The sequence below is a fragment of the Malania oleifera genome, chromosome 12 (genome assembly GCF_029873635.1).
Source record: "Malania oleifera isolate guangnan ecotype guangnan chromosome 12, ASM2987363v1, whole genome shotgun sequence".
In the NCBI taxonomy this organism is placed as follows: domain Eukaryota; kingdom Viridiplantae; phylum Streptophyta; class Magnoliopsida; order Santalales; family Ximeniaceae; genus Malania; species Malania oleifera.
This window is the reverse complement of record NC_080428.1, coordinates 85,944,886-85,972,576: the sequence shown is the minus strand read 5'-3', so window position 1 is coordinate 85,972,576 and position 27,691 is coordinate 85,944,886. Positions and strand designations below refer to the sequence as shown.

The window sequence follows — 27,691 nt, the reverse complement described above, 5'->3', positions numbered from 1 at the left end:
GACTGGCTTAAATTTTACAACAAATTTGAATATCTTCTTCTAAGCAAATATCAAAGTAGAGCCCACTCTTGGGGAGAATCCAAAAATCACAACTCGGAGCAATGCACACAGCATATCAATCAGAGAAATAATCCCAACTGCTCATCAAATTGGGTATTGGGGAAAAAAAATTATTGAGACACTAATGTTTTGAACAGAAAGTAATGCACTCAAAACAGAGATTTAAAAGAAAAGGCTGAAAGAAATTTGGGATTAGCGGTAGAATGGTGTCAATGTTCCCTGCCAACAAATCCAACAAAACATAACCCACAAAATTTCCAGCTATTTCTCTGGCATTCTCTGCAATATTCGTGTGCGATGGTCTTCCTCCCCAGACACAATTAGAATGGGAAAAGAATGTACAACTCTTTATTTCCTGGGAAATATGGAAATAGCAAACTATTAATATTTTGGATGGTGATATTTGTGCAACCAATATTAGTACAAGCATGGAGCATGAATGATATAACCAACCTGGATTTGGGAGGTGTATGGGGACTAAATGGGCAAGGTCAAGCGGTAGCAGCCATCGGTACGGATCTATAGCACACTCTCTTTGCTGCACGGACAATATCTTCAATCTGCAAAATCATAGGAAATCCAGTTAAACCTCTGGCATAAAAAAAATCATATGGGAGACAGTTTGGGCCTCGGAAAGCAGAAACAAAAGAGGCAAAGGAATTCATCTTTTTTTCTTTGGTTATCCAGGAAAGTGTGGAATTTTTTAATTTTACATAAAACTTTGATTTTTCAAATTTTAATCATATTTGAACAAATTTTCATTCTTAATCTAATAGAAAGAAAGAATTCCTTATTTTCTTTTCCTTTCCTTCTCTACTTCACAATAAAAGAGAGCTTTAACAGGAATATCAGTGATTGCATATCCTACACATCCAATGTACATACAGTTATTGCCCCTATTACCATGAGTATATTGTGGCATTAAGATTAGATTCCCAAAGGGACTGACCTGTGGGAAGGCCATTCTCTCAAGATTAGCGGCGTAAGGTGTGGGCACATCAGCCCCAGCAATCCTCTCCACTGGAGCATCAAGATAACCAAAGCTCTCCTCAACAACAGAGGCACTGTCGAAGAAGCAGCAAAATCATATTAGAATACATGGAGGCACCATGATGCTGAAAGCACGTGCAAAATTATCTCTAAAGAAGACAAACCAGATTTCAGCACCAACACCATGCTGAGGGAATCCTTCTTCAACAGTCACGAGTCTGTTTGTTTTCCTGACAGATGCATTGATTGTATTTCTATCTAGCGGCCTAATGGAGCGCAGATTTATGACCTATATCCACAGGATTGGCAACCATTATCAGAACAGAATTTGCAATTTCGGACATTAGAGTCATCAAATTCTGCATTATATTAGTTTACCTCTGCACTGATTCCTTCCTTTGCAAGTATCTCAGCAGCCTGAAAACCAAGTGACATGGTTATTCTCAGATAGAAAAAAATGAAAAACCAAATACCTAAAGAAGCCTCCCTCCCCCAACCCTCAACAAGGGAAAAAATCTCCACAATGATTTGCTCAATATCATAAAATAATGAACCAAGTGGAGTTACACAGTGATTTGTTCAATAATGGCAATCTCAAACTTATTCAATAAGATAAATGAGTCAAGCTCAAGCTTAGATTTGAAGCTCATCAACTAAACAGGCCAATCTTGAGCTAGATCATACACGGCTCAACAAGCCTGAGCTGACTCATTTAACTAGCTCACCAGCCCTTCATTTCTAAGCCCAGCAATAGGCATGTGTAGGCTCAAAATTGGACTCGTCTATGGACTCATTGAAGACACTTGTTTATAAACTTGGTTTAGAACTCATTTTAAATCAATGACATTTTACATTTTTATAAGATATTCTCTATCAGGTATCACTAATCACATTTTTATTTATCTTTTATATTGTTTTCATAACGTGATACAGTAAAACACAAATAAAAATACTACACTAGGGTTATAAATAAACCAAGCTATTTATTTAAATTAACAAGCGACTTCAAGTTTATGTTTTTAAAACTTGGCTTCACCTGCTTAGTCGCAGATCTAATCATATAAAATAAAAATCCCTGCAGGATAAGCCATTCAACATCTACCATTCCCTAAAAGAGAAGGGAAGTGGGCATATTTAAGCAAGAGACGATGATGAGAATCAAGCCCCATCATTTAGACAGTTATATAGGAAAAAAGAAAATAAATGGTTCCCTTCCATCACATGTTGGACCCCCTATGTGACAGGCCAGAACAGTCCCAAATGGGAGATCCCAACATAGTGCAGTAAATGAACCACTTCCATTAAACTAAAAAATTTTTCACCAATTCAAGCAGATTTATTCCAACGCATTTTCGATTCTAATAGCAAGGGACATAATAAAATATAGGGCAAAAAACACTCACCTCCCCTGAAGTCTGACAAAAAAGACAAGGACCTCCCCTGAGGTTTCAAAAATTCCATTGACCCCCCTAAAGGTTTCAAAAATGACAAACCTATCCTGAGGTTTGCCAAAAAGATGCAAACCTCTCCTCAAGAGACTTATCTTTTTGCAAAATACAAGGTGAGGTTTGTGTCTTTTTGGCAAACCTCAGGAGAGGTCTCTGTGATTTTTGAAACCTTAGATGAGGTTAGTATCTTTTTATCAAACCTCAGGGGAGGTTAATGTCTTTTGCCCTAAAATATATCTTTATCTTAGATTAGAAAAAAAAAAAAAAAGAGGCAACAGGGGACAACAGTCCTTGGCAAGGAGCCCCTACCCTGGCAAAAACTAGAGGAAAATATTGCTAACAAACCTTGAGAGCAAAGCCAACCATTTTTGAAAAAGTTGTAATAGTCACGTCCTTTCCTTCTCTCTCAATCTGTCAACAATCAATATAAGAGCAGGCAAATGTAAATGACAATTTAAATTGAATCAGTGTAAAGTACACAAACACCAGCTGTAAAGCAGTAAAAGCAGAAAAGAACAATCCACTTTTAGCTCATGATTTTCAAAGGAAAAAAATAAATAAATACCTTAGCTTTTCCAATTGGGAGGCAAAAACTAGAGTCTAGAACCTCTGCCGAAACTGGGAAAGACTCCCCATATCTGAATCACAGAATTTACATTAGAACCCAATGACATTAATGAAGATCTAGACAAGTACAATACAAGCACACTATCAATGAACAGTCTAGCTACTTACAACAATTCGTTTTCAAGGAAAACAACAGGATCAGGATCCCTTATGGCAGCTTTTAGAAGCCCACGAGCATCTTCAGATGAATAAGGGGCCAGTACCTTCAAACCAGGGCAGGAGCCATACCACGCCGCAAAACACTACATTTGATTTCAAATAAAACATCAGGAAAAAAGCAAGTTTATATTACATGGGTGCTTCAAATACTAGATCAGGCTAATTTTCAATATCATAAATCCACATTAAGCATTCCACTTATTCTATTTTTTCTAAAGATTCAAACATAAAATTGACACCTTTGACCTTAATACTCAATAAGAAACTTCTCTCAATCAAGAAGTCTCCAGAGATTTGCCAAAAGAAAACACCAGTTCATAAATCTGCCAAAAAAATTTCTGGCATGCCTTCTCACAATTAGTCATAGAACCGCTTTCTACATTATCTCAGAACTAAGATAAACTAATGCTCAATAAAAAACATCTTTTATCTTGTCTATTTATGGCCAATTTTGTTTGGCTGGACCATGAAAATAAAATATATGATTGTTGTTCTTGCTGCTAAGAACAACACAAGCGTATACAAGCACAAGAAACCTACAAAACAAAAGGAAAAAAATACATAACGGCACTTCCATGATTTTACATGCAGTCAAAACAGAGTCTTCATGTCAGACTTTGGAGTATTGATACAGGCACAGGATAATGAAACAAAATGGGCAGAACAACATGACACTCTTGAAAAGAAGGATGTTGTATGACAAGGATAATGTTATGTTAATGCAAATAATTTGTTATTATTGTAAATATTATTATAGATTTATTTGACTAATATTCCTAGATATAAATAAGCTACAAATTGCAAGACACTCTCTTTTGTGCTTTCATTTATAAACTTATTATTAAATTCATTATGGAGGACCATCTACACTCAAAAAGCCACATACAGCACAACCATTTTAGGCGTGAAATTAGGAAATTGTGCTTGTATTAGGATCTCTTCTGTATTGTTTATTATCTTTCTTTGGTGTTTTGCAACTATGTGTTTAGTTGGGGTTGTTTTGTAAATATGTGTTAGCAGATTAAGTACTGGACATGCAAGTTAATGTGCAGTTTTATCATTTGAAACAATGAAGCACTGCTCATCTGAAACTTCCGCAGAAAATTATAGCCATGCCCGTGATTTTGAAATCCAAATATCAAGGCAGCAATTCACAACACCTACTTCACCATCACAGACAGGCAGACACCACCAAAACTCCCTCCCTTGCAATTTCACCTCCGCCCAACAAGAGGTATGGCCCCCATGCACCTCCTGAAGTTACCCAGCAACCAAACCTTCTTAATCCACACTTACTGAAGTTTCTTTGACACATAACACCATCACTAAAACCACCAGCCCCTGATCTGCCACAGCCAAAGCAGCATGACCAGAAGCCCCTCGACGGCAGCCCAAGCGCCACATGCGTGAGGGAGTTTCTGAAATTCTCTTAAATCGTTCAGTGTCACAAGAAATTGACCCAATCCATGATAAATTGGGTTTTCTCCTTGAGATATTGAAGCTGAAGTGAAGAAAATCAAGTGTTAGTGTCATATGCATGTTCTTGGAGGAAAATCTCAAAGTTAACACTAGATTCAGCCATTCAGGCCTATTAGAAGCTGTTCGCATGCTGTTTCTTGAGGATTTGAGAAAATTGGGAGTAGATGAATTGCATGATTACACTGAGAATTTGATGGTACAAGCAATTTGTTTCCAAATCCTTTGGTGAGGTCAGCAAATTATCACATTTCTCTTTACTAATGTTTGCATGAGTAGGGAAATCAGTGTTTGCGTAATTCCAAATTTCTTCCCACCATTGAAGAAAAAAAAAAAAAAACTGCCCTTGTTTTGTGAATTCCCCTAGTTCATTCGTCACTTGAATCTTTGCTCATACCTGTACCAAGTTCATTCCTTATTGCCATGTTATGTGGGACCAGTGTTTTAAAAGCCATTTTTGAGGTGCCCTTGATGCGTTTTGGGCCTAAAACGCCCCAAGGCATTAGTGGAAATGCGCAACTCCTAAAAGGCGTACACCTCAGGGGAGAAGGCGTACGCCTCAGGTGTAAAATCTCGCCTTTTTACACCTCAAATTCCAAGCGTATGCCTTTCGGGATTTTTAGTTTAAAACACAAATTAAATAGGGCAGAACCCAGAATGCATCAAAAGCCCTATCCTAACTCTCTCGCACGAAGCGTCCTCTGTTCTGCTCCGTTGACAAAGCCTCCAGCAAGTCTTCTCCTCGAAGATAGCCTCTGCTCTCTCTCGGACGATTCCTCCAGCACCTCCTCTCTCTCCGACGACTTGACGGCTGCTTCCAACGAATTCCTCCAAGCTTCTCGCCTCTCTCTGACAAGTCAACGTTCCCTTCCAAACTCTGATCTGCTTCTGACGACTCCTTCTGATGTATGTTTTCCCTTTGACGAACCCTTCGGAGCTGTCGTCTCTCTGCAGCGACCCTCTGCAGTCTCTTGCCTCTCTCCGCGACCCTCTCACCCCTCTCATACTCTATGCCACTGTGTTGGCTGCAGCTGGCTTTGAAATTAGAATCTTGAGACATTTTTAATTTGGTTTTTTCTTATGGCTCATGCTTCTTTTTTTAATATATATTATTTATGTTTATTAGTTAAAACTTAAAATTGGTCTATATGATATTTAAAAATTATGTTTTTATATATTTTTTATATTATTTTAAATTTTTTTTTATATTTTTTATTGTATATAAATTGATTTTATTTATTAATTATTTTAAAAAATATAGTCCCAAAAGGCTCATGCCTTGCCTTACGCCTTTGCCTTATAAAACACTGTGTGGGACCATGTCAATTCAAAGGCAATAAATTCAATAGTTTCATGTGTGTGCATTGTAGAAATTTTAGGATACATCACTTGCAGTCAAGTTTAGTCTTCCTCAACATCCGTGCACCAATATTGCTTTACCCATGATTACCAACAATAATATTGAAACCAATCCCACTGAACTAGCACCAATTGGTACCCAATCTTTGTCTGTCCAATTAGATAATCTTCAGCAATCAAGTGAACCAAAGATTTGAGCACCTTACAGAACAACTTGCTCAAGTCTTGAAGTTGTTAGGTAAATGCCCCATTGCAAATGACATACAACTTAGGCACCCTAATGAGTCCCCATATTCAGTAGGGTCAGACCAGGTCATTCTCCCAACTCCAGGAGTTCCTCTAGCACCTAACAATATACGCCAGGTTCCAAAACATACCAATAGACCAGTTCAGCCTCTCCAGCCTCATGTCAAACTAGAGTCTATATTTTATGAGGAGGGTAACTTTGAGGAACGATGTAGGGTACCAACCTAACCCTATGTATCTCAACATTCCCCCTAGGCAAAGACTTTGAGGACTATGGAGAATCGGAGATGCTTCAAAAAGGGTGAAGGTAGATGTGCATGCCCATGATGGGAAATTAAACGTGATCTCCTTTTTAGGCTGCATAGCAGAGGTAGAGGATATCTCCATTTGGTACCATATAAAGGATGAGGACAAAGTTCGGTTTGCCAAGATGAAACTCGTAGGACCAGCAAAGTAGTATTGGCAAACTGTGCAACAAAGCCTTAAACAGTTGAGTGAACCTCCTATTAGCTGATGGGAAGTGATGAGATAACGATTGAAAGAAAAGTACCTCCTCCTTCCTATAAGAGCTAGTTGTTTAGTGAACTTTTGAACTATAGACAAACCACTACCATAGCTAGCTATATTGATAACCTCGAGGTGCTAAATCTTAGGAATGATTTTATTGAGGTCTCACACTGTGACTAGGTTTGTGAATGGTCTTAAGGAAGAAGTTAGGCAAGAGGTTGAATTGTTTTCACAAAAGTCTTTAGAGGCAGTGTATCAGAAAGCTCTTGCCTTCAAAAAGTACCTCAAGATCTCCCCTAGGTCTTCATCTAGGTGAGTGAGTCTCGCCATAAATCCTTTCCTCAGTCTAGGTCTACCACCCCCTATCTACCCCCAAAGGGACTTCCTCAAAGCAAATAGAGTCCCACCATGTCATCCACTCTAGCGGACCTAGTACTCCTCACGCTGGCAGCTCATCTATGCAAAGTCACCATTGCACACTAGGGGTCAATATCGCTGCCCATTATCCCCAATGAGCCTTAGCTTTAGAGTGGTAAACTAATGACGAGCCTAATTATGAGAATTAGGTTGTAGATGTCTTTTGGGTACTCGGGAGATGAGGGTGACCTTGTTGATGATTTTGAGGATGACCGCCATGTTATTGTGGCTAGGTGCATCTTATCCACTACCATGGATAGTGAGAGGTCGAAGCAAACCATTATTTCCACACTTTCATTCGTTGAGGAGATATAACATGTTAGTTATTGATGAGGGTAGTAGCATGAATGTGATCTCTGAGGCTGCTCTAGGAATGAACCTTAAGAGAAGGCCACACCCTCATCCTTTTCAGGTGAATTGCGTAAACAAAACAAATCTACTAGTTATTGAGAAGTGAATTGGTACTCCCGATGGATGTGGTCCATGTCCTATTAGGCAACCATGGTATTTGATCATAATGTAACCAATCATGGTAGGGAAAACACTTAGGCTGCTCTAGGAATGAACCTTAAGAGAAGGCCACACCCTCATCCTTTTCAGGTGAATTGCGTAAACAAAACAAATCTACTAGTTATTGAGAGGTGAATTGGTACTCTCGATGGATGTGGTCCATGTCCTATTAGGCAACCATGGTTATTTGATCATAATGTAACCAATCATGGTAGGGAAAACACTTATGTGTCCAGGCACAAAGACAAGAATATCATCTTTATCCCTACCAAGCCCACTCCCAAGGATCCTAAGGAACAAGATAGCCCTTCAAGTCTCAGGTCAGAGAAGCATCCACGTGCTAGATCATAGGGCTTGTTAGAATACCGCTTCACTAAAAGCTCAAGTTGTTAGGTTGTGGGCCAACAATATATATATCAAGCTTTAAGACTCTCCCCCAATAGCACTTGGAGAGATAAAATAAATAAAACCCATCACATGGAATACAATAATTTTTTAAACACCACACAATAAATGCAGGCAACAAGACTAGAACCCAGCTCCTGCTAACCATCTTTGATACCATGTTCAATTACCACTTTATCTAAAAGATTAAGATGTTAGATGGTGGCCCAACAATGTACATAAAGCTTTAATAGGGCTTTTGAGCAAGAATTCTTAGAAAGCATGTGCATTTGAGCTGTCATTGCCTGAGAAGTTCCTTCTGAGGATCAAGAGTTTTCACGTGAGTATCCACCAAAGGTAAGAGAGTTGTTAGTTAATTTCTATGATGTTGTGCACATGAGATGGGAGACATTCAGCATGCCATAGATCTCATTCCAAGTTCACGATTACTTAATTTGCAACATTATAGTATGAACCCTAAAGAGCATACTAAATTGAATTGGCATGTAGGAGAATTGGAGAACTACTTGACAAGGGCTTTGTGAAACATAGTCTTAGTCCTTGTGTAGTATCAGCTCTTCTAACTCTGAAAAAGGATGGATCTTGGAGGATGTGTGTGAATAGTAGATCTATAAATAAAATCGCCTTCAAGTATTAGTTCCCTATCCCTAGACTTCAGGATATGCTTGATATGCTAGCTAGCTCTAGTTGGTCCAAGATTGAACTATGTAGTGGGTATCACCAAATTAGAATTAGACAAAGAGATGGATTGAAAACAGATTTTAAGACCCAGTATGCCTTTGAACTTTCTAGAGCTCCCAATACTATTATGAGGGTTATGACACATATTTTTGCAGCCAAGCACAGGAAAGTTCCTAGTTGTCTACTTCGATGATATACTGATCTACAATAAAACTAGGGAGGGGCACTTCATACATCTTCATGAGGTCTTTGTCACCTTGAGGGAAGCAAAGTTGTTTGCTAACCTCAAGAAGTGCAGCTTCTTACCGTCTAGCGTGCTCTTTCTTGGTATTGTGATCTTTGCGCAGGGAATAGACCTTGATCTAGATAAATTCAGAGCCCTTAGGGAGTGCCCTAAGCCTAGGACTATTACTAAGTTTCAAAGTTTTCATGGCCTCACTACTTTCTGTAGGACCTTGTCAACTGTTAGAGCTTTTAGAGAGGTCATATTGAAGACGACTAAAGCACTTGTAATTAGGCATCCGGACTTTAGTAAAGTAATAGAGGTTGCTTGTGATGCCCCTTAGGGTAGGTATAGGTGGGGTCTTGAGTCAGGACGGACACCCTATAGCATTTTTCAATGAAAAATTCTTAGATACTAGACAGAGATATAGCACATATGATGAAGAGTTTTATGTTGTAGTGAGATCCCTTCAACATTGGAGATACAACTTGTTACCCCCCAAGAGTTTGTACTCTTTTCTAATCACCTTGCTTTGCAATCTTTGAGCTCACAAAAAAAGTTGAGCACGAAGCATGCTAGTTGGGTAGAGTTCCTCAATGAGTGAACCTCCGTTCTTAAGCATCGTTCTGTATTGAGAATAAAGCGGTTGATGACCTCCGTAGGGCAGTAGTTTTTCTCCATATTTCGCAATTGCATGAGACAGTGGAGTCTATTTTAGATAATGAGTTCATAACATCTCCTCACGGTGGTTTTCGTCGAGATTCGAGACTTGGTTCAGTGGAGACATCATCCCAAGTCGAATGCTGCATGCTTACCGACGATGCTGTCCGTGAGAGCACTCCTGAGTTGCTAGAGTCATATTTGCAGTCACATTCTTTGAGGCAAAGTTCCTTTCAGTCAGAGGAGTATGATGAAAGATCGTCTACATCCAATAGGCCATTCAGCAAACCTATTTTAGGCATAGATTTAGGAAATTGTGCGTGCATTAGGATTTATTTTTCATTGTTTATTCACTTTTTTTGGTGTATTAAAATTATGTGTTTAGTTGGGGTTATTTTGTAAATATGTGTTAGCAGTAGAAGTGGGTGTAAGAATTGGACATGCAGCTTATCATTCGAAATCAAAATTGTTGTTCAGTCCCCAGCCGGGCGCTCTCTCTCCCCCTCCTCCTCCCCTCCCCCCACCAAAAGTATTCTTCATCTTGCTCCCCCATCTCTGTTCTGTTCTGCCTTTTATTCTGTCTCTTTCCCTAGTTCTTTTTCTGAATCCTCTGTTCTGTCCTGCTCCGTATTCTTCTTCTTCCCTTCTCTTCTTCTAATTCTCTCCCCTAATTCTCTCAATTCTCTCTCTATTTCTGAATTCTAAGACTTGGTCCTACATCAATTGATAAGCAATCTAGAGTTTTCCGCAGCCAAATCTATTGCCAGCAAAGAGAAGACACAGATTAGGATCAACAATTTCCAGTTGAACAGAACATTCTCAAGAACCATTGTTTTCAACTAGGTATCATATTCGTCTCTTAAACAGCCAAATCACATACTTCACTTCTCACTCTTGCTTTCTTCATTTTGTTCTTTAAAGGCAAAACACACTTGCACAGGGGTGATCTGGTTAACTTGTCTTTTGAACAATTTTATTTCCTCCTCAATCAGCAACATTTCCCCATCTTAATTTAAATAAAACAAATTCAAGCTTAGCGAAAAAGTTGGGGATCTTGGCATGATTTTATCAAAACTGATTTCTATTTTTCAAATATTTTAAAACTAAAATGAACCCAAAAATTTTTTAAAAAAAATTTGTTTGACAAGGCATTTTGAAAACCATTTTTTTCACAAAAAAAATGGTCATCTAGAGGGAACATAACAAAGAAATTTTACATTGTTTAAAAAATGTAAGCTCTTTAACAATTAAAAAGACCCAAAAAAGACGAAGTTTCCTGCAGCTAACAACTACGGTTCATTTTGGAAATGATAAGTGTTCTTGAAACTCCTTTTTGAGTAATTCTTCCATTGTCATCGTTTGAAGAAAAAAAACTGAAATTTTTTTATTTAACCGATACATACTAGCTGCGGGCACATGCTCTGCTTGTGCTCTACAGCTTCTTGTCATTTATTATAAAGCAGCAGTTATAAAGAAGTATAGAAAGGTTGGTTCACTGTTTCAGGTAATTGAAATTTAGGGAGACATAACATTTCAAAAGAGTGGTTTTAGGAGGTTCTAAGAGTCGTTAAAGTTAAAAGATAGTACAGCACTCATAAATGTCCGGCAAGAGTTTCAATTACCTTCTTAAATTTAAACTTTTCAATTACCTTCCTGAATTTAAACTTAAAAAAATTATATTTCAAAATTTTTAAGTATACCACTTAGGAGGGTAAAAAGAGGACAGAGTTTTAATTACCTTCATAATTTTCAATTAATCTTATTCAAATAACAATGATATTTAACATTTTTTTGTGGATGCTGGTCAGGGAAAAGAGCACATGAGGCAGAATCCCCAATACAGATGATAAAACCTAGTCAGAACTTCCTTCAAGCTATTTATAGAATCTAACACCATTTTACTTCAAAGACTCTTTTTGGCAATGAATTCCCTACCATGCATTTCATGCATTGGTAGCTTGACCAAGTCTTCCGCAAATTCTCAGTAACTTATCCACCAAGTTAAATATGAATATTAAACCAAGCTACTAAAAACATTTCCAATCAAATCCAAATATTATCGACGGATCAACCAATGGCTGGACAGTATAACTTCTATACATTGCTCTACACAAGTTATAAAATGGAAGAATGGCTGCCACAGATCCTTAAATGATTAACAAACAGTACATGTAGAATGTAAGGACTCAAATCTCTTGATTCTAGTGGCAAGGCACCATCTACTAGACTGTTTGCTACCATTTCTAGTTTTAGCTTCGTATCAGTAGATTCAAGAACAAGCGATGGCAACAAGTTTGTGTGCATAACTATTCTTCAGTTCCTGTTGTGACTTTTCAACTGTTACACCAACAACTGGAATACTAGGCGGCTGTTTGGTATCATTTATGTTTTTTTTTTTTTCCCTATTTCGTTGTTGTATAGTGAAAAAACAAGTTATGACAACATATTTGATCACATCACCCATTTTGTCTCTACTGCCAGTTTTTAGTTGCTTTTGAGATTTTAAGGGCCCGTTTGGTTTAGGATCCAAAACCAATTTATCTATGTTGCTTTTAAAAAAGAAAACAAGGGATTGTATCATGGTTTTATAGTTTATACTCAAAACATGTTCCTTTCACTATTTTCGAAATTGTTTGCAGAAATGAAATCAATGGAACTGCATTGGGTTAAGGTTGGCCTACGTGGCACTTTGCCAATAATAACTATTGCTATTATTTTTATTTTTTTTGCAAACAAGGTAAGATATATTATGTTGGCAGAGGGAAACAAACTGCAAGAATGAAAAAACTGCTTCTTAGAACAGCAAGAAGCAGAAAAGGAAAAACAGATACAAAACAGCAACAATAATTATTATTACTATTATTATTAGTAGTACAAGTATTATAAAGTGGATTATGCTTATTCCCTATACCCATGTTTTCATTGCATCCAGAAACAGGAAAAACCTAAAATCATTTCCTCAAAACCAGTCTTTTTTTGGATATTTTCGAATACATTTCCAAAAGGATTTTTTTAAAACACTTAACCAAACACAAATCCTGTATATTCTTTGTATCCACATTTATGGATAAAAAATATACTGTATCCAAATAAAATTCAATTCTCAGAGGACATTTGGATTGCTGAGTCTTCATTGAAACTGTTGGTGCCACCTCTGTTTAGACTTTCCACTGTTCACAATGCACCAATTTCAGCTTTTTAATTATTTTGAGGGCTCTTTCTTGGGATTTTCACTTCTTTAGAAGTCTCAATGTAAGAGAAGTAGGTGAGTTAACTCTATTGGGTGTGCTGGATTCTTTCGTCCAAATTCAGGGCGGATACAAGGGCTTTGGATTGGGGACACTTTCGGATCTTTCTATTCAAAGTCTTTCTTTTCAAATCTCATAAAATCCACAAATCCTAACCCTTTCCTCCTACATAAACCTGTTTGGAAAGCAAAGATCCCTTTTAAAATCCATACATGGATTTTTTAAAATCCATGCTTTCATTTGGATCTTAATTCTTAATAAGATCAACACAAATGACTCTAATGAGACATTTGTAATTTGTTCATTCCTTCTAAGGTAAGAAGACGCATGTGGAACAATTTGTTTTCATATTCTGGTGAGTATTGGGTGGCTCCAGCTACAATTCAGGATTTTTTGAAAGTGAAGTTTTGGGAATTCAGGAAGGAGGAGAGACGATATTTTGGGACTGCGCTGTTTTTACTGTCTTGTGGTTGCTTTGGCTAGAAAGGAATGCTAGAGTTTTTAAAGATCAAAAGACTTCTCCAATATTGCTTTGGAAAAAGTTATTTTTCTTGCTTCTTTTTGGACTCATTCTTTTGAGTTTTTTTCCGGGGGGATGGGGGTTGCTGTCCGACATTCAAAGGGATAGGAAAGCAGCTCTGGTGTAATTTGATTTTTTTTCCCTTTTATTCTTTTGTGTTTTTATTGGAGGATTTCATAGCCTCATTTCATTGTAATTATGTTTTATTTTTAATAGATTTGTTTTATCATCTAAAAAATATATATTTTTCCCAAAACCTTAACCAAAAGGATCATATGATTAAGTTGTTTCGGCAACCTGCTGAAATACTTTAGAATTGAGAATTGACTTTTGTAAATTTTATCACTCATTTTATCCACATTTTTAACTAAAATTTAAATGAGATGTCCATGTGAACATAGAATATAATTAAAATAAAATATCCATCAAATTTCAAAAAAAAAATTAAATGAATAAAAATCATTTAAAACTTTCTCCTTATTTTTCAATTGTCATGTGCAATAAAATGGTTCTTGTAGTACTAAAAAGTGAGTTTTTTAAATGCATTAATTAAGTAAAAATAATTATAATAATTCCTATTTTTGCTATAATATTCTTTAAACTGTATTCTTAATTATTTTATTATTTTTATCATATTTTGATTTTTTAATAGATTTAACAACAAAAATGAGTATTTGCTTAATCAAGTTTAAATTTGCTTTAATTTTAGAATTCCACTTTTCAGTATTTGCTTATGATTTTTAGTTTTCATTTCTAGTTTGTTTTCTTAGTTTTTGACAATGATATTAAATGAACCCTAGACTTTTTTCGTTTAATTGTTGCGGCAATAGGGTCAAATACTTCAATATCCAGAATTCACTTTTGTGTATTAAATCATTGTGTACACAACTTTTTAATAAAAATAAATAAATTTCACGTAAAATTTTCAAAATAAATATCCCAAAATTTTCTAAATTTTTTGAGAAAAAATAATAACACCATCTGAAAAATAATTTCAGCAATTTTCAAACTTCACATATAATAAGATCATTCTTGGAGTACAAAAGAATATAATTATTGAGTAAAATAATTATATTTAATTTCCATTTTTTGCTAAAATGCTTTTTAAATTTATTTACTTTGCATTTTCATAATTCTAATCATATTAATTGTTATTTTAATCAAAGACAAAATAACATGTGTTCAATTAAATTTTTTATTTTTTTCAGTTTTGGGAATAGTAACCAATTACTGGTTTTCAGTTTTTAGTTTTCATTTTTAGTCTTTATTTTCATAATTTTTGACAATAATACCAACAAATCCCACCCACTATCAATAGGGAAATAGAAATTTCAAAAACTCCCCAAACAGCAATTGTGACTACAATCTAAACCTTATTTGAGTGAAAGTAACAAGTCGTGTAAAAAGTTCCTTTTCTCAAAAAACATAATCTTCCTATGTTGTCAAATAAAGCATCAGCATACTATGTTTACCCAATAGATCCAAGTCAAACAGAATATACATCATGATCCAGCATTTTAAATGTGCACCTCAGGGCATTTTGGGGCCAAATCACATCAATGCTCTTTTTAAAAGGCATAAGCCCCAAAAGGCACAAAAGATTTTTACTAATAGGTGTACGCACAAGATAAAAAGGTGCACATTTGACGCCTTACCAAAGAAGACATACATAAGGGGAAGCAATAAAAGGCACAAAAGAGCCACCGGGCATTGGATCAGGTGGCAAGTGTGAGCTTGGGATGGGCCGCTTGCCGGTATAAGTCCCAGGTTCAATTCCTGATATAACACAACAAAACCAAGTCTTAGTCCCACTAAGTGGGGTCGGCCATATGAATCCTTTTCCGCCAATTTATGCGATCATGGACCATTTCTTTTGATAGATTCAAGAATATTAAATCCTTACTCACTATCTCCTCCCAAGTTATTTTAGGTCTACCCCTACCCCTCTACTACCCCCACAGTAACTAAGTTACTCTTCCTCACAGGTGCACTATAAGGCCTACATTGCAAGTGTCCATACCATCTGAATCGTCCCTCGCTTATCTTATCTTATCTTCTATAGGAGCTACACCTAACTTACAACGAATATGTTCATTCCTTAATTTATCTTTCAATGTTATACCACTCATCCATCTAAGCATCCTCATCTCAGCAACTTTTACTTTTTGGATATGATGTTTCTTCGTCACCCAACATTCCAATCCGTATAACATAGCTGGTCTTATAGCTGTCTTATAAAACTTCCCTTTCAATTTTAAGGGTATTCTACAATCACATAGCACACTTGAAGCACTTCTCCATTTTACCCAATTTGCTTTAACTCTATGCATTACATCATCTTCAATTTCTCCTTAAGCTTGCATAATAGATCCAAGGTATCGAAATCTACAAGTGCTATTTATTTCATCATCATCAAGTTTAACTTTGTCTCCAATATTCCTCTTAACCTTACTAAAATTACATTTCATATATTCTGTTTTATTTCTACTTATCTTAAAGTCTCTAAATTCCAAAGCTTCTCTCCATAATTCTAACTCAACCTCTACTTCATCCCTAGTTTCGTCAATTAATACAATATCATCTGCAAACAACATACACCATGGAACCTCCTTTTGAATACTCTTAGTCAATTGGTCCATCACTACAGCAAAAAGATAAGGACTCAAAGCAGATTCTCAATGTACACCTATGGTAATTGGAAATTCTCTAGTTTCTCCATCTATAGTCTTTACACTAGTCATTACTCCATCGTACATATCCTTAATGACATTGGTATACCTACAACATACACCCTTTTTTTTCTAAAACCCACCATAGAACTTCCCTAGGTATCCTATCATATGCTTTCTCAAGGTCAATAAATATCATATGCAAGTCCCTCTTCTTTTCCCTAAATTTTTCCATTAATCTTCTTAAAAGATAAATAGCTTCTGTGGTAGATCTCCCAGTCATAAAAAAAAATTGATTTTCTGATATCTTCGTTTCTAACCTTAATCTTTGTTCAACTACTCTTTTCCATAATTTCATCGTATGACTCATAAGTTTAATTCCATGATAGTTATTACAATTTTGAATATCTCCTTTATTTTTGTATATAGGTATTAAAGTGTTTTTCCTCCATTCATTTGACATTTTCTTAATTTTTACAATTGTATTAAATAAATTAGTTAACCATATAATTCCGTTATCACCCAAGCATTTCCAAACTTCAATTGGGATGTTATCTGGTCCCATAGTTTTCCCATTTTTCATCTTTTTTAGTGCAAACTTAACTTCGTCAACTCTAATTTTGCGAATAAATCTTATATTTTTAGTCTTTTCCTCATTCGACAATTCTAAGTTTAAGTCTTCTATTTGGTTTTCGTGAAACAACTTACTAAAGTAACTTCGCCATCTTTCTTTAAAATCTTTGTCCTTAAGCAAGACGATACCATCCTCACTTTTTATACATTTTACATTTCCCAAGTCCTTGTTCTTCCTTTCTCTAGCTTTAGCAAGTTTAAATATATCTTTTTCCCTTTCTTTTATACCTAATCTATCATACAAACTATTAAATGATTTATATTTACCTTCACTAACGACCCTTTTTGCATCTTTTCTTGCCTCCTTATATTTTTCAAAATTATCTCTGTTTCTACATTTTTGCCACATTTTATACCAAATTATTTTGTCTTTATGATTTTTTGTACATCTATACCCCACCACCAACTTTCTTTGCTATTCGAGAATCTTCCCCTTGATTCACCTAAAATCTCTTTTGCTATCTTTTTAATAAAGCTAGCTAATTTATTCCAAAGAGTATTTGTATCTATCCCATCCTCTAAGGTCCAATCCCCATCTTTGATTTTATCTTTAAATTTTATTATATTTTCTCCTTTTAGGTTCCACCATCTAGTTCTCCTACACTGGTTTATTTTATCATTTTTCTTCCATTTTTTAATGCATATATCTAACAATAAGACTCTATGTTGTGTGGTTAGGCTTTCACCTGAAATAACTTTACAATCCTTGCATGATAAACGATCTACCCTCCTAATGAAAAAAAAATCTATTTGACTTCCATTTTGTCCACTTTTAAAGGTTATTAAGTATTCTTCTCTCTTCTTAAAGCAAGTATTCATTATACTAAAATCATATGACATAGCAAAGTCTAAGATCATCTCCCCAAACTCATTTTTGTCTCCATATCCATATCCTCTATGTATCCACTCATAATTTTTATTATCTCTTCCAACGTATCCATTCAGATCTCCTCCTATAAATATTTTCTCAGTCCCTGGTATGCCTTGTATAATACTATCCATATCTTCCTAAAATTGTCTCTTAAGATTTTCTACTAAAGCCAACTCGAGGAGCATAAGCACTAATGATATTTATTATCTCTTGTCCTAATACCATCTTGATTTTTAAAATTCTATCCCTTACTCTAGTTACATCCACAACGCTATCTTTTAAGTTTTTGTCTATAATAATGCCTACTCTATTCTTATGTTTTTCTTTTCCAGTGTACCAAAGTTTAAATCCTAATTTATCGATTTCTCTAACTTTCTCCCCCACCCACTTAGTTTCTTGAAGGCAAATTATATTAATTATTCTCCTAATCATTGTATCCACAATTTCCATGCTTTGACCCGTAAGTGTCCCTATATTCCAAGTTGCTAATCTAATCCTAGTTTCCTGAACTAATGTCTTTACCTGCCCACGTTCAGAATGATGCAGAAACCCTCACATATTTGACACCGTACCCGGGTGCCGACACGGCGCGTCGCTTCGGGGCGACGACCTAGCTCACCCGACGAACATGGGCGTGGGATTAGCCTAGGTTAGGGCATGGCACCCGATGATACTAGGACACCCGACATAATCAAAAATAAAAGGCACAAAAGATTTTTTCTGATAGGTGTACGCACAAGATAAAAAGCGTACATTTTGACACCTTACCAAAGAAGACATACATAAGGGAACACAATTTCTGTACTCTCTTATCAAAAATATAAAAGGAAAAATATATATAGACTAGGGCTCAAAGGCACTTCATTCGTTTGTTCCAGAGCTAAGAGGGAACAGACAAACTGCCCTCACCTACTCTCCTCCCTCTTTGATTGATGGTCACGTAAGTTTCTCCAACTACTTCTCCTGACTTTCTTATCCTTTTGCAAGCTAAGCTTTTGAAATAGATATCTCTCTCTCTCTCTCTCTCTCTCTCTCTCGCGCGCGCGCGTGGGGGCACAAATATATCTGATCTTTGAAAGCCCTTTGTTTGTGAGATGATGCCTCGCACTCTATTCTCAATGAACCATTTCTGTTTCATTCTCTCCGTCCCTGCCCCGTTGCACAACTGTATCTGATCTCCGAAAGCCCTTTGTTTGTGAGATAATGCCTCATACTCTAATCTCGATGAGCCATTTCTATTTGGTTCTCTATGGGATGATGTGCGTAAGGATCTCTAAACAGAGTCAAGAGACAAGGGCAGAATTTCTGAAACTTAGGTCATGAGAGATGCCATTTGACCTTCCACACTCACTCAATTTATGTGTTCTATTCTATCTTATTGACTGGGAAAAGATAACCCATCATTAATTTTGTTTCCTCGGGCTGGCACGTGGCCATGGCTTTGCAATTTATGGGCAAGACAGCTGGAGTTGGGAGAAATTGAAGTGCTGGAATTTTATATATTTAATAAAGTTTATATTACCTACACTAAAAATAATAATTTTTAAAATTTTTAATTTTCTTATTAGAAGAAGAAGATAATTTATTAGAAGTGGAGAAAAAAGAGTAGAAAATATGTAGGACAAGGAATCCTTTCCAATCAGCTAAAAAAGCAATAAAAAAACTAAAAACAACAAGGAAAGAACCAGAATATGAACAGAGAAATACAATACAAACAAAAAACCATAAAAAAAAGTGCTGCTTTCCAGTCTCTAACAAGGTCAGCCAGCATAAAATCCCTAAAGAAACCCAAGGAGTGCACCCACAAAGAGGCAAGGAAAGTCGCTCTATCCCACAAAAGTCGTGAGGAGGTTGAAGGACTTCTAAAAATTCTTGCATCTCTGAAGTCCAAAGGCCAGAAAAACGGCTGCTCACCATAGAGCTCTGCCATTCCAGTTCTTTCCAAAGAACCTGAAGTTAACTTAACAAAAGTCCCTCACCTTTTGTGAAGCCACCCAATCTTCCCCAGCAATAGAGAAAAGGCCATTCCAAAGGCGCAATGCCACCTTGCAACGCACAAAACATGGGCATTGGACTCACTGTTTTCACAACACATGTCAAGGTTGACAGCCATATAGGATCTTCTCCTCTGAAGTAGATCATACGTATTAATCCTTTCCAGAATCATGGTCTAGACAAAAGCCCAAATCATCCTCAGCACCTTAACCCTCCAAATACAGTTTGCAGGATGTAGGAGAGAAGATTTAGAAGTAAATATACCTGAAGAATCCCCCCTCCCACACTCTCTCATCCTCACTATTAGAAGGAATGTGTTGGTCCAACAAGGAAATAAGGGTAGTGAGCTCATCAACCTCTTTTCATTGAGATTCCTAAAGAAGTTGAAATCCCAAGAAGAAACCAACTCCCCCCCCCCCCCCAAAAAAAAAAAAAATAAATAAATAAAGGAACTAATAGAAGCATTGTGAAGAGAAGGGAGCTTAAAAAGGCGAGGAACCTTCAGCTCTAACAAAATCTCCCCCACCCACACATCTTCCCAGAAGCGGACTTTATTGCCAATACACGCCTTGAATCAAATGAAAGGAAAGAACTGACTGGCTACCTGAGAGACAAATTTCTAAGGACATGCGTGACATAATAATGTCATTGCCCATCTCCCACCCAAATCCTAAGAAGAAACCCCCATCCCCAGAATAAATAAAGGAACTTATAGGAACATTATAAAGAGAAGAGATCTTAAAAAGTCAAGGAACCTTCAGTTCTGATAAAATCTCCCCCACCTACACATCTTCCCAAAAGCAGACTTTATTGCCAATAGCACCTTGAATCGAATGAGAGGAAAGAACTTACTGGCTACCTAAGAGACAAATTTCCCAGGACATGCATGAGATATAATGCCACTGCTCCTTGTCTCCCACCCATTCCATTATACCATGCCTACTCTTATGCCCAAGGGACTTAATTTCCAAAGGGAATCTCCAAAGCCATTTACCTATAAGAGATAGGTTCTTGGAAAAAGCATTCCCAATGCCAAACACCCCTCAAACTTAGGTTCTCTAACCAAGTTCCAACTAACAAGATGGTCATGACTCATGCCTACCCTCCCCAAAACCTGACCAAAGGAAATCACATATCAACCTCCCAAAGGATTTGGCCACTCTAGTGGGGACTCTGAACAAAGAGAATAAATCAAGATGCTAAAAATAGAAGCACTTATGTGAGTAGCACAACCCCCAAGAATAAAATAAGCCCTCTTCCATCCCTCCAATCTCCTAGCCACCTTATTCAGGATGGGATCCCAAAAGGTTTCAGAGTTTGGGTTACCTCCAAGGGGGAGGCCGAGAGACAAATCAACGGCCACGAAATGGAATCACAACCTGCACTCAATTTAAAATAAAACCTAAATTCACAAATGGCTTATGCCTCACCCCATCCACGGTAAAACACTTTGACCTTTAAAACACTGACCAAAATCCAACTAAATATATATCAAATAGGAAAAGGACCAAGAAACTATAAAAACAGCGGCTGAAAATTGAAAAAGAAATCCTAAGGAGGATACCTGGGAGTGTTGAGCACCAACTCCAGCAGCGGCACCATTTGGTCCTCGAAAGACAATAGGTACAGATATTTGGCCGGCAGACATGTAGTTCGTTTTGGCAGCAGAGTTAATGATGTGGTCAATTGCCTGCAATAAAATTCTGAGTTAAAACCACACGGAAAATATCTCTACATGCACCAGATATTTTAAACCCCTGTTTGGAATTACTTAAAAAATAAGTACTTATTCCAATTAGTACTTAAAATAAGTCCTGGTGTAAAAAATAATATTGGTCCCACAGTTGGTACTTATTGCAACAAGTACTTAAAAATTAATTTTTTTGGAGCAAAAATAAGTACTTTTCGAGAAGTAACCAGGGATTACTTCTGCCCACTTATAAGTAGCTACTGCTCATAGGCAGTGGCAAACTTGTAACTTCAAACAATTTATGGGCACAAAAGCCATTTTATTATTTAAAAATAATGAAAAAAGATTAAATATTATTGAACAATAAAATTTAAAAACATCAATTAATAATAACAATCCAACACTAACTTGATATGGGGTTTTCAGAAGCTACAATAAATTTATTGACATTTTTTATGGGAAAAGTCATATATTGTCCTAAAAATGAAAGTCATATAATTTTATCATATTTAAATATATAGTGTTTTATTAAAGATTAAAATTTAATATTTTAAATGCATAGTATAACTTCAATTTTTTGTGTTTCTATCATATCTTGTCCTATATTTTTCATATTAGTTGTGCCCCCATATCAATATTGTGTCATACCAACAACAACAATACCAAGCCTTAAATCCCACTAGGTGGGGTCGGCTATATGAATCATTTTCCGCCAATTTATGCGATCATGGACCATTTCTTTCGACAAATTCAGGTTATTAAATCCTTACTCACTATCTCATTCCAAGTTATTTTAAGTCTACCCCTACTCCTTCTACTGCCCCTCACAGTAACTAACTCAATCTTCCTCACCGGCGCACTATGTGGCCTATGTTGCAAGTGTCCATACCATCTGAGTCGTCTCTCCCTTATCTTATCTTCTATAAGAGTTGCACCTAACTTACCGCAAATATGTTCATTCTTTAATTTATTTTTTAGTGTTATACCACGCATCCATCTAACTATTCTAATCTCGGCAACTTTTACTTTTTAGATATTTTGTTTCTTTGACGCCCAACATTCGGACCCATATAGCATAGTGAGTCTTATAGTCGTCCTATAAAACTTCCCTTTTAATTTTAAGGGTATTCTACGATCACAAAATACACTTGAAGTACTTCTCCATTTTACCCAACCTGCTTTAACTCTATGCATTACATCATTTTCAATTTCTCCTTCAGCTTTCATAATAGATCCAAGGTATCGAAATATACAAGTGCTATTTATTTCTTCAGCATCAAGTTTAACTTTATCTCCAATATTCCTCCTACCATTACTGAAATTACATTTCACATATTTCATCTTATTTCTATGTATCCTAAAGCCTCTAGATTCCAAAGTTTCTCTCCATAATTCTAACTCAGTCTCTACTCCGCCCCTAATTTCATCAATCAATACAATATCATCTGCAAACAACATACACCATGGAACCTCATTTTGAATACTCTTAGTTGGTCCATCACTAAAGCAAAAAGATAAGGGCTCAAAGCAGATCCTTGATGTACACCTATGGTGGTTGGAAATTCTCTAGTTTCTCCATCTATAGTCCTTGCACTAGTCATTACTTCATCGTACATATCCTTAATGACATCAATATACCTACTACATACACCATTTTTTTCTAAAACTCACCATAAAACTTCCCTAGATGCCCTATCATATGCTTTCTCTAGGTCAATAAATACCATATGCAAGTCTCTCTTCTTTTCCCTAAACTTTTCTATTAATCTTCTTAAAAGATATATAACTTCTGTGGTAGATCTCCCAGACATAAAACCAAATTGATTTTCTGAGACCTTTGTTCCTAGTCTTAATCTTTGTTCAACTATCCTTACTCATAGTTTCATCATATGACTCATAAGTTTAATTCCACGATAGTTATTACAATTTTGAATATCTCTTTTATTTTTTAATATAGGTATTAAAGTGTTTTTCTTCCATTTATCTAACATTTTCTTAGTTTTTATAACTGTATTAAATAAATTAGTTAACCATATAATTCTGTTATCAACTAAGCATTTCCAAACTTCAATTGGGATGTTATCCGATCCGTATAGCTTTCCTATTTTTCATCTTTTTTAGTACAAACTTAACTTCGTTAACTCTAATTTTGCAAATAAATCTCATATTTTTGGTCATTCATCTTCTATTTGGTTTTCATTAAACAACTTACTAAAGTAACTTCGTCATCTTTCTTTTATATCTTCATCCTTAACCAAGACAGTAACATCCTCACTTTTTATACATTTTACATTTCCTAAACCTTACTCTTTCTTTCTCTAACTTTAGCAAGTTTAAATATATCTCTTTCCCCTTCTTTTGTACCTAATCTATCATACATATTATTAAATTATCTGTATTTAGCTTCACTAACGGTCTTTTTTGCATTTTTTCTCGCCTCTTCATACTTTTCAAAGTTATCCCTGTTTGTACATTTTTACCACATTTTATACCAATTTCTTTTTGTCTTTAAGACTTTTTGGACATATTTATTCCACTACAAGCTTTATTTGCTAATCAAGAATCTTCCCCTTGATTCACCTAAAACCTCTTTTGCTATCTTTTTAATAGAGCTAACTAATCTACTCCAAAGAGTATTTGTATCTATCCCACCCTTTATAGTCCAATCACCATCTTAGATCATTTTATCTTTAAATTTTATTATATTTTTTTCCTTTAAGTTCCACCACCTAGTTCTCTTACACTGATTTATTTTATCATTTTTCTTCCATTTTTTTAATATCTATATCTAACACTACGACTGTGTAGTTAGACTTTCACTTGAAATAACTTTATAATCCTTGCATGATAAACAATCTACCCTCCTAGTTAAAAGAAAATCTATGTTGTGTCATAGCAATGTTCCCATATTCATGTCTCTATTTTATAGCTGTAATGAAAATATAATTCCCCATAAATAACTTAAAGTATTCACACATGCTTCAACTTATAAACTTCATTATGAAAATTCAATATCAACTTGTTTTAAAAAAAAAAAAATACATCTAAACTGAATTAGAAATTTTCTAAATATTAAACTAGAGATTTTCACCCGCCATCATGTGCAATGCACATGATATATTCACTAGTCTTATTTAAAAGCAAAATAACCACAGGTTTTCAAATTTAAAAAATAAAAATAAATAAACAAAAAGTTTCAGGATTTTCCTAAATTTTGGCAGAAACTATACAAAAAAATGACATTGGATTTCCCTTTTGCTAAAACTTCAAATTTAAAATATTTGGGCAAAATTTTAGTTTGATGACCAAGATTGATAACTCGTTTTATTACTATTAAAATGAATATAATTGGATTTAATTTTTTTTAATTGTGGTAGCTTTTAAAAATTAGTTCGCATATAGATGTCTCTTCCATCTTGAAGTGTTACTACTGTATAAACATCACAATCATATGCACAGACCCATCAAATAATGCTGCAGCATATTTCTAAGATATCCTTTTCTTTCAATCACATTAGGTTAGACATTTTAGGAATTTCCACTTCTTTAAACATTATACGCTTCATTTAATTATAACGTCACGTAAATTGGTAAGGATAATAAACTAATGTAGCAACATAACATACAGATCGACGTAAATAAGGTGGCGTGTCAATCCATTTTTCACTTAGCCTCTCACCCATGCAAATAAATTCAGCATAAGATATCAACAGTAGTCGAAAATTAGGGATATAAGGAAATACAGAAATCGTATCCAAAATACAAAATCCTACCTGCATTGAGAAATTAAATGTCATAAATTCCACAACAGGCTTAAGACCATGGTAAGCAGCGCCAACTCCAATACCAGTAAAACCAGCCTGCAGAACATATAAAAAATAAGTGGATGCAAATAAGTATTATTTTGACAATAATGATAATGATACTAATCCACACCCAGCAAATAAAATAAGAAAATTGTATTACAAAAAAATTATAAAATTAGCATTCACAAGAATTAAGACAACTGGTAGGTACAACCTCTGTGATTGGAGTGTCAATAACCCTCTCAGGACCATATTTCTCAAGAAGCCCTTTGGAAATCTAGACAGAATGGAAGTCAAAAAATCTGATTGTCAGATGAATAATGTTAATGCATGGTGCTCAAAGTAAAGATATTTCTCATGAGCAAGCCTATCAAACCTTGTATGCACCTTGATATTCCCCAACCTGAAATTTCAAAAATAGAAGATGAGAACAAATAATAATAATAATAATAATGAGAGGGGTAAAGTCTGCAACAAATTTCTCTATATTTTCTCTTACCTCCTCGCCCATCAAAAAGACTTTGGGATCAGCAGACATTTCTTCATCGAGGGCAGAGTTCAGAGCATCTCTCACTGTCATCTATGACCAATTAAAAATTCATAGAAAATGCAAAACTCAGAATTATTAGAATATTAAGCAAAATTGGCAGCATATATATTTATAAAGCAAAACAAATAATCATCTTACAGTGAAACAAATGTAAAACTATCATACTATTGCAACTACATGGCCATTATGAAAACATAACTAGGATTCAAGCAACTTTGCACAATGGAAACTTTTCAAGACATTGAAAAATGAAAAAACAAGAGTCACGACCTAGACATACATCCTGTGGAATGGACAATCTAGCACTGTGCAATGGACAATCCTCATTGGGATTTCCATAATCACTGGCAAGAAGAAATTTGGTTCAGCTTAAATACTTAAATTGGAGGGGAAAGGGAGGGTGGACTTCACCTGCTGCTAGGGGGTGTGAGAAGAAGGGAAAAGAATGGAAACATGAAACATCCCACCACAAATACAAACACACACACACACACACACATATAGGCGTAACTAAATTCTTAAAATTTAGCATGGAACAGCCAAATCCCAACCTTTTTGTGGTTGCTGAGATAAATGAAGAGATGACAAAAAAAAAAATCATATGAACCGTTTAGTCTTCATTTGTTAAAAAATATAAACCAATAACAATACCAAAAATATTTAGTCATCTACTAGCCAGTTTTGTTCTCAAGTCCCAACTAAAAAACAGATCTTCGATTTAAAAAATTCCCACAGCTTCATCCAACAGCAACCAAAAGGAACACAGGAAAACTAAAACCATAATAAAAAGGGCGGAATGAGAACTAAAGTAGCATAGGCCACAATTACCTCTTTGGCTGCAGATGAGTAATTTCGCAATGCTGACACTGCGGGTCTAACCTCCTGCAAGGACTGTCCCAAACTCTCAGTCTCTCAGACAACAGTCATTACACGTAAAGAAAAGTTGAACTATTATACCGTTTGAAATAAATTTCAGAACAATAAATGAACAAAAGAAATAAAATGTCGGGATATAGCCAATGTGATTAGTATAAAAACAAGTGTTAAGGTCTAACCCGAACTGGAAAACCTCCAGCACCGATCCTTTGCCTAATGATTCCCCACATCCTTCCTTCTTTCAACCGAGACACCTCTAATCACACTGAAACATAAAAACCAAAATCAAAAGGAACAAAAAGTGGCCGAACATTAAGCAACATAGACCGAAAACAGGTAGCTGATGGCAGAAAACTGAGCAATGGACTGAATACAAAAAATATCTCAACATCTCAGCTGGATGGGACTAGTTAGCCCTAAAATGGACCAAATAAAACAAACCTCACAATCAATTGACCCAAGAACCTAAAATTGATCACGTAGTTCAAATAGTTCCAAAACCACAAGCATAGAGCGTACCTGGTCGCGATGAAACAGATAATCGACGGCAGAATCGCCGGGATCGGATCGGTTGAGATGCGAAATGAAGTTGAAAGGTGATGTAACACGAAGTAGCAAATGCAATCTAAATGCTCGTCCGTACCTCTAATAAAACCCTTCCCTTTTTCTGATTTTTATTTATCTGTTTCGCGCTGGGACGCCTTTATTCCAGTCCATTATTGAAACATTCCACAAAATACAACAGCCAGGGAATTACCTCTCTGTGACAGCGCTTACCGTAGGCCGGTGTCGCCCTCTAGCTCGACCGTCGATTAGGCTGAGCTACTCGAATTTGGACATGTTTGACTCTAAATTTTCTGAGTTTAGAATTTTTAGATGAAAAATTAAAAAATAACTTTAAGTAATTTAGCTTAACTTAAATTTAATTCCATCAAAGTATATTTATTTATTTATTATTTATATATGATGTATTTATCTATATTGTTTAAAACAAACAAAATTCATAGCTAATAAGTTAGTTATAAATGCTATAATTTAAAATTTTTCATATTTTTAATTCTATTT

The 27,691-nt window shown here is 35.6% G+C and overlaps 1 protein-coding gene across 2 annotated transcripts; it reads right to left on the bottom strand.

Annotated features, from left to right (window-relative positions):
- Window positions 1–12: 12 nt before the first annotated feature.
- LOC131144811 (pyruvate dehydrogenase E1 component subunit beta-1, mitochondrial) lies at window positions 13–27,470 on the bottom strand. 2 transcript variants are annotated; one of them, XM_058093684.1, is made up of 16 exons: window positions 27,146–27,470; window positions 26,806–26,891; window positions 26,579–26,641; window positions 25,700–25,780; window positions 25,577–25,603; window positions 25,415–25,477; window positions 25,168–25,254; window positions 21,269–21,394; window positions 3,234–3,367; window positions 3,064–3,136; window positions 2,844–2,909; window positions 1,429–1,467; window positions 1,215–1,339; window positions 1,010–1,124; window positions 514–620; window positions 13–415 (listed from the first exon to the last, which is right to left on the bottom strand). In XM_058093684.1, the coding sequence occupies exons 2-15, from the start codon at window positions 26,854–26,856 to the stop codon at window positions 552–554; spliced, it is 1,119 nt and encodes a 372-aa protein (XP_057949667.1). In that variant the 5' UTR covers window positions 26,857–26,891; window positions 27,146–27,470; the 3' UTR covers window positions 13–415; window positions 514–551. The 2 variants fall into 2 exon arrangements, with proteins under 2 accessions (XP_057949667.1, XP_057949668.1); XM_058093685.1 differs by having other exon boundaries at window positions 26,579–26,632; window positions 27,146–27,344.
- Window positions 27,471–27,691: the final 221 nt, after the last annotated feature.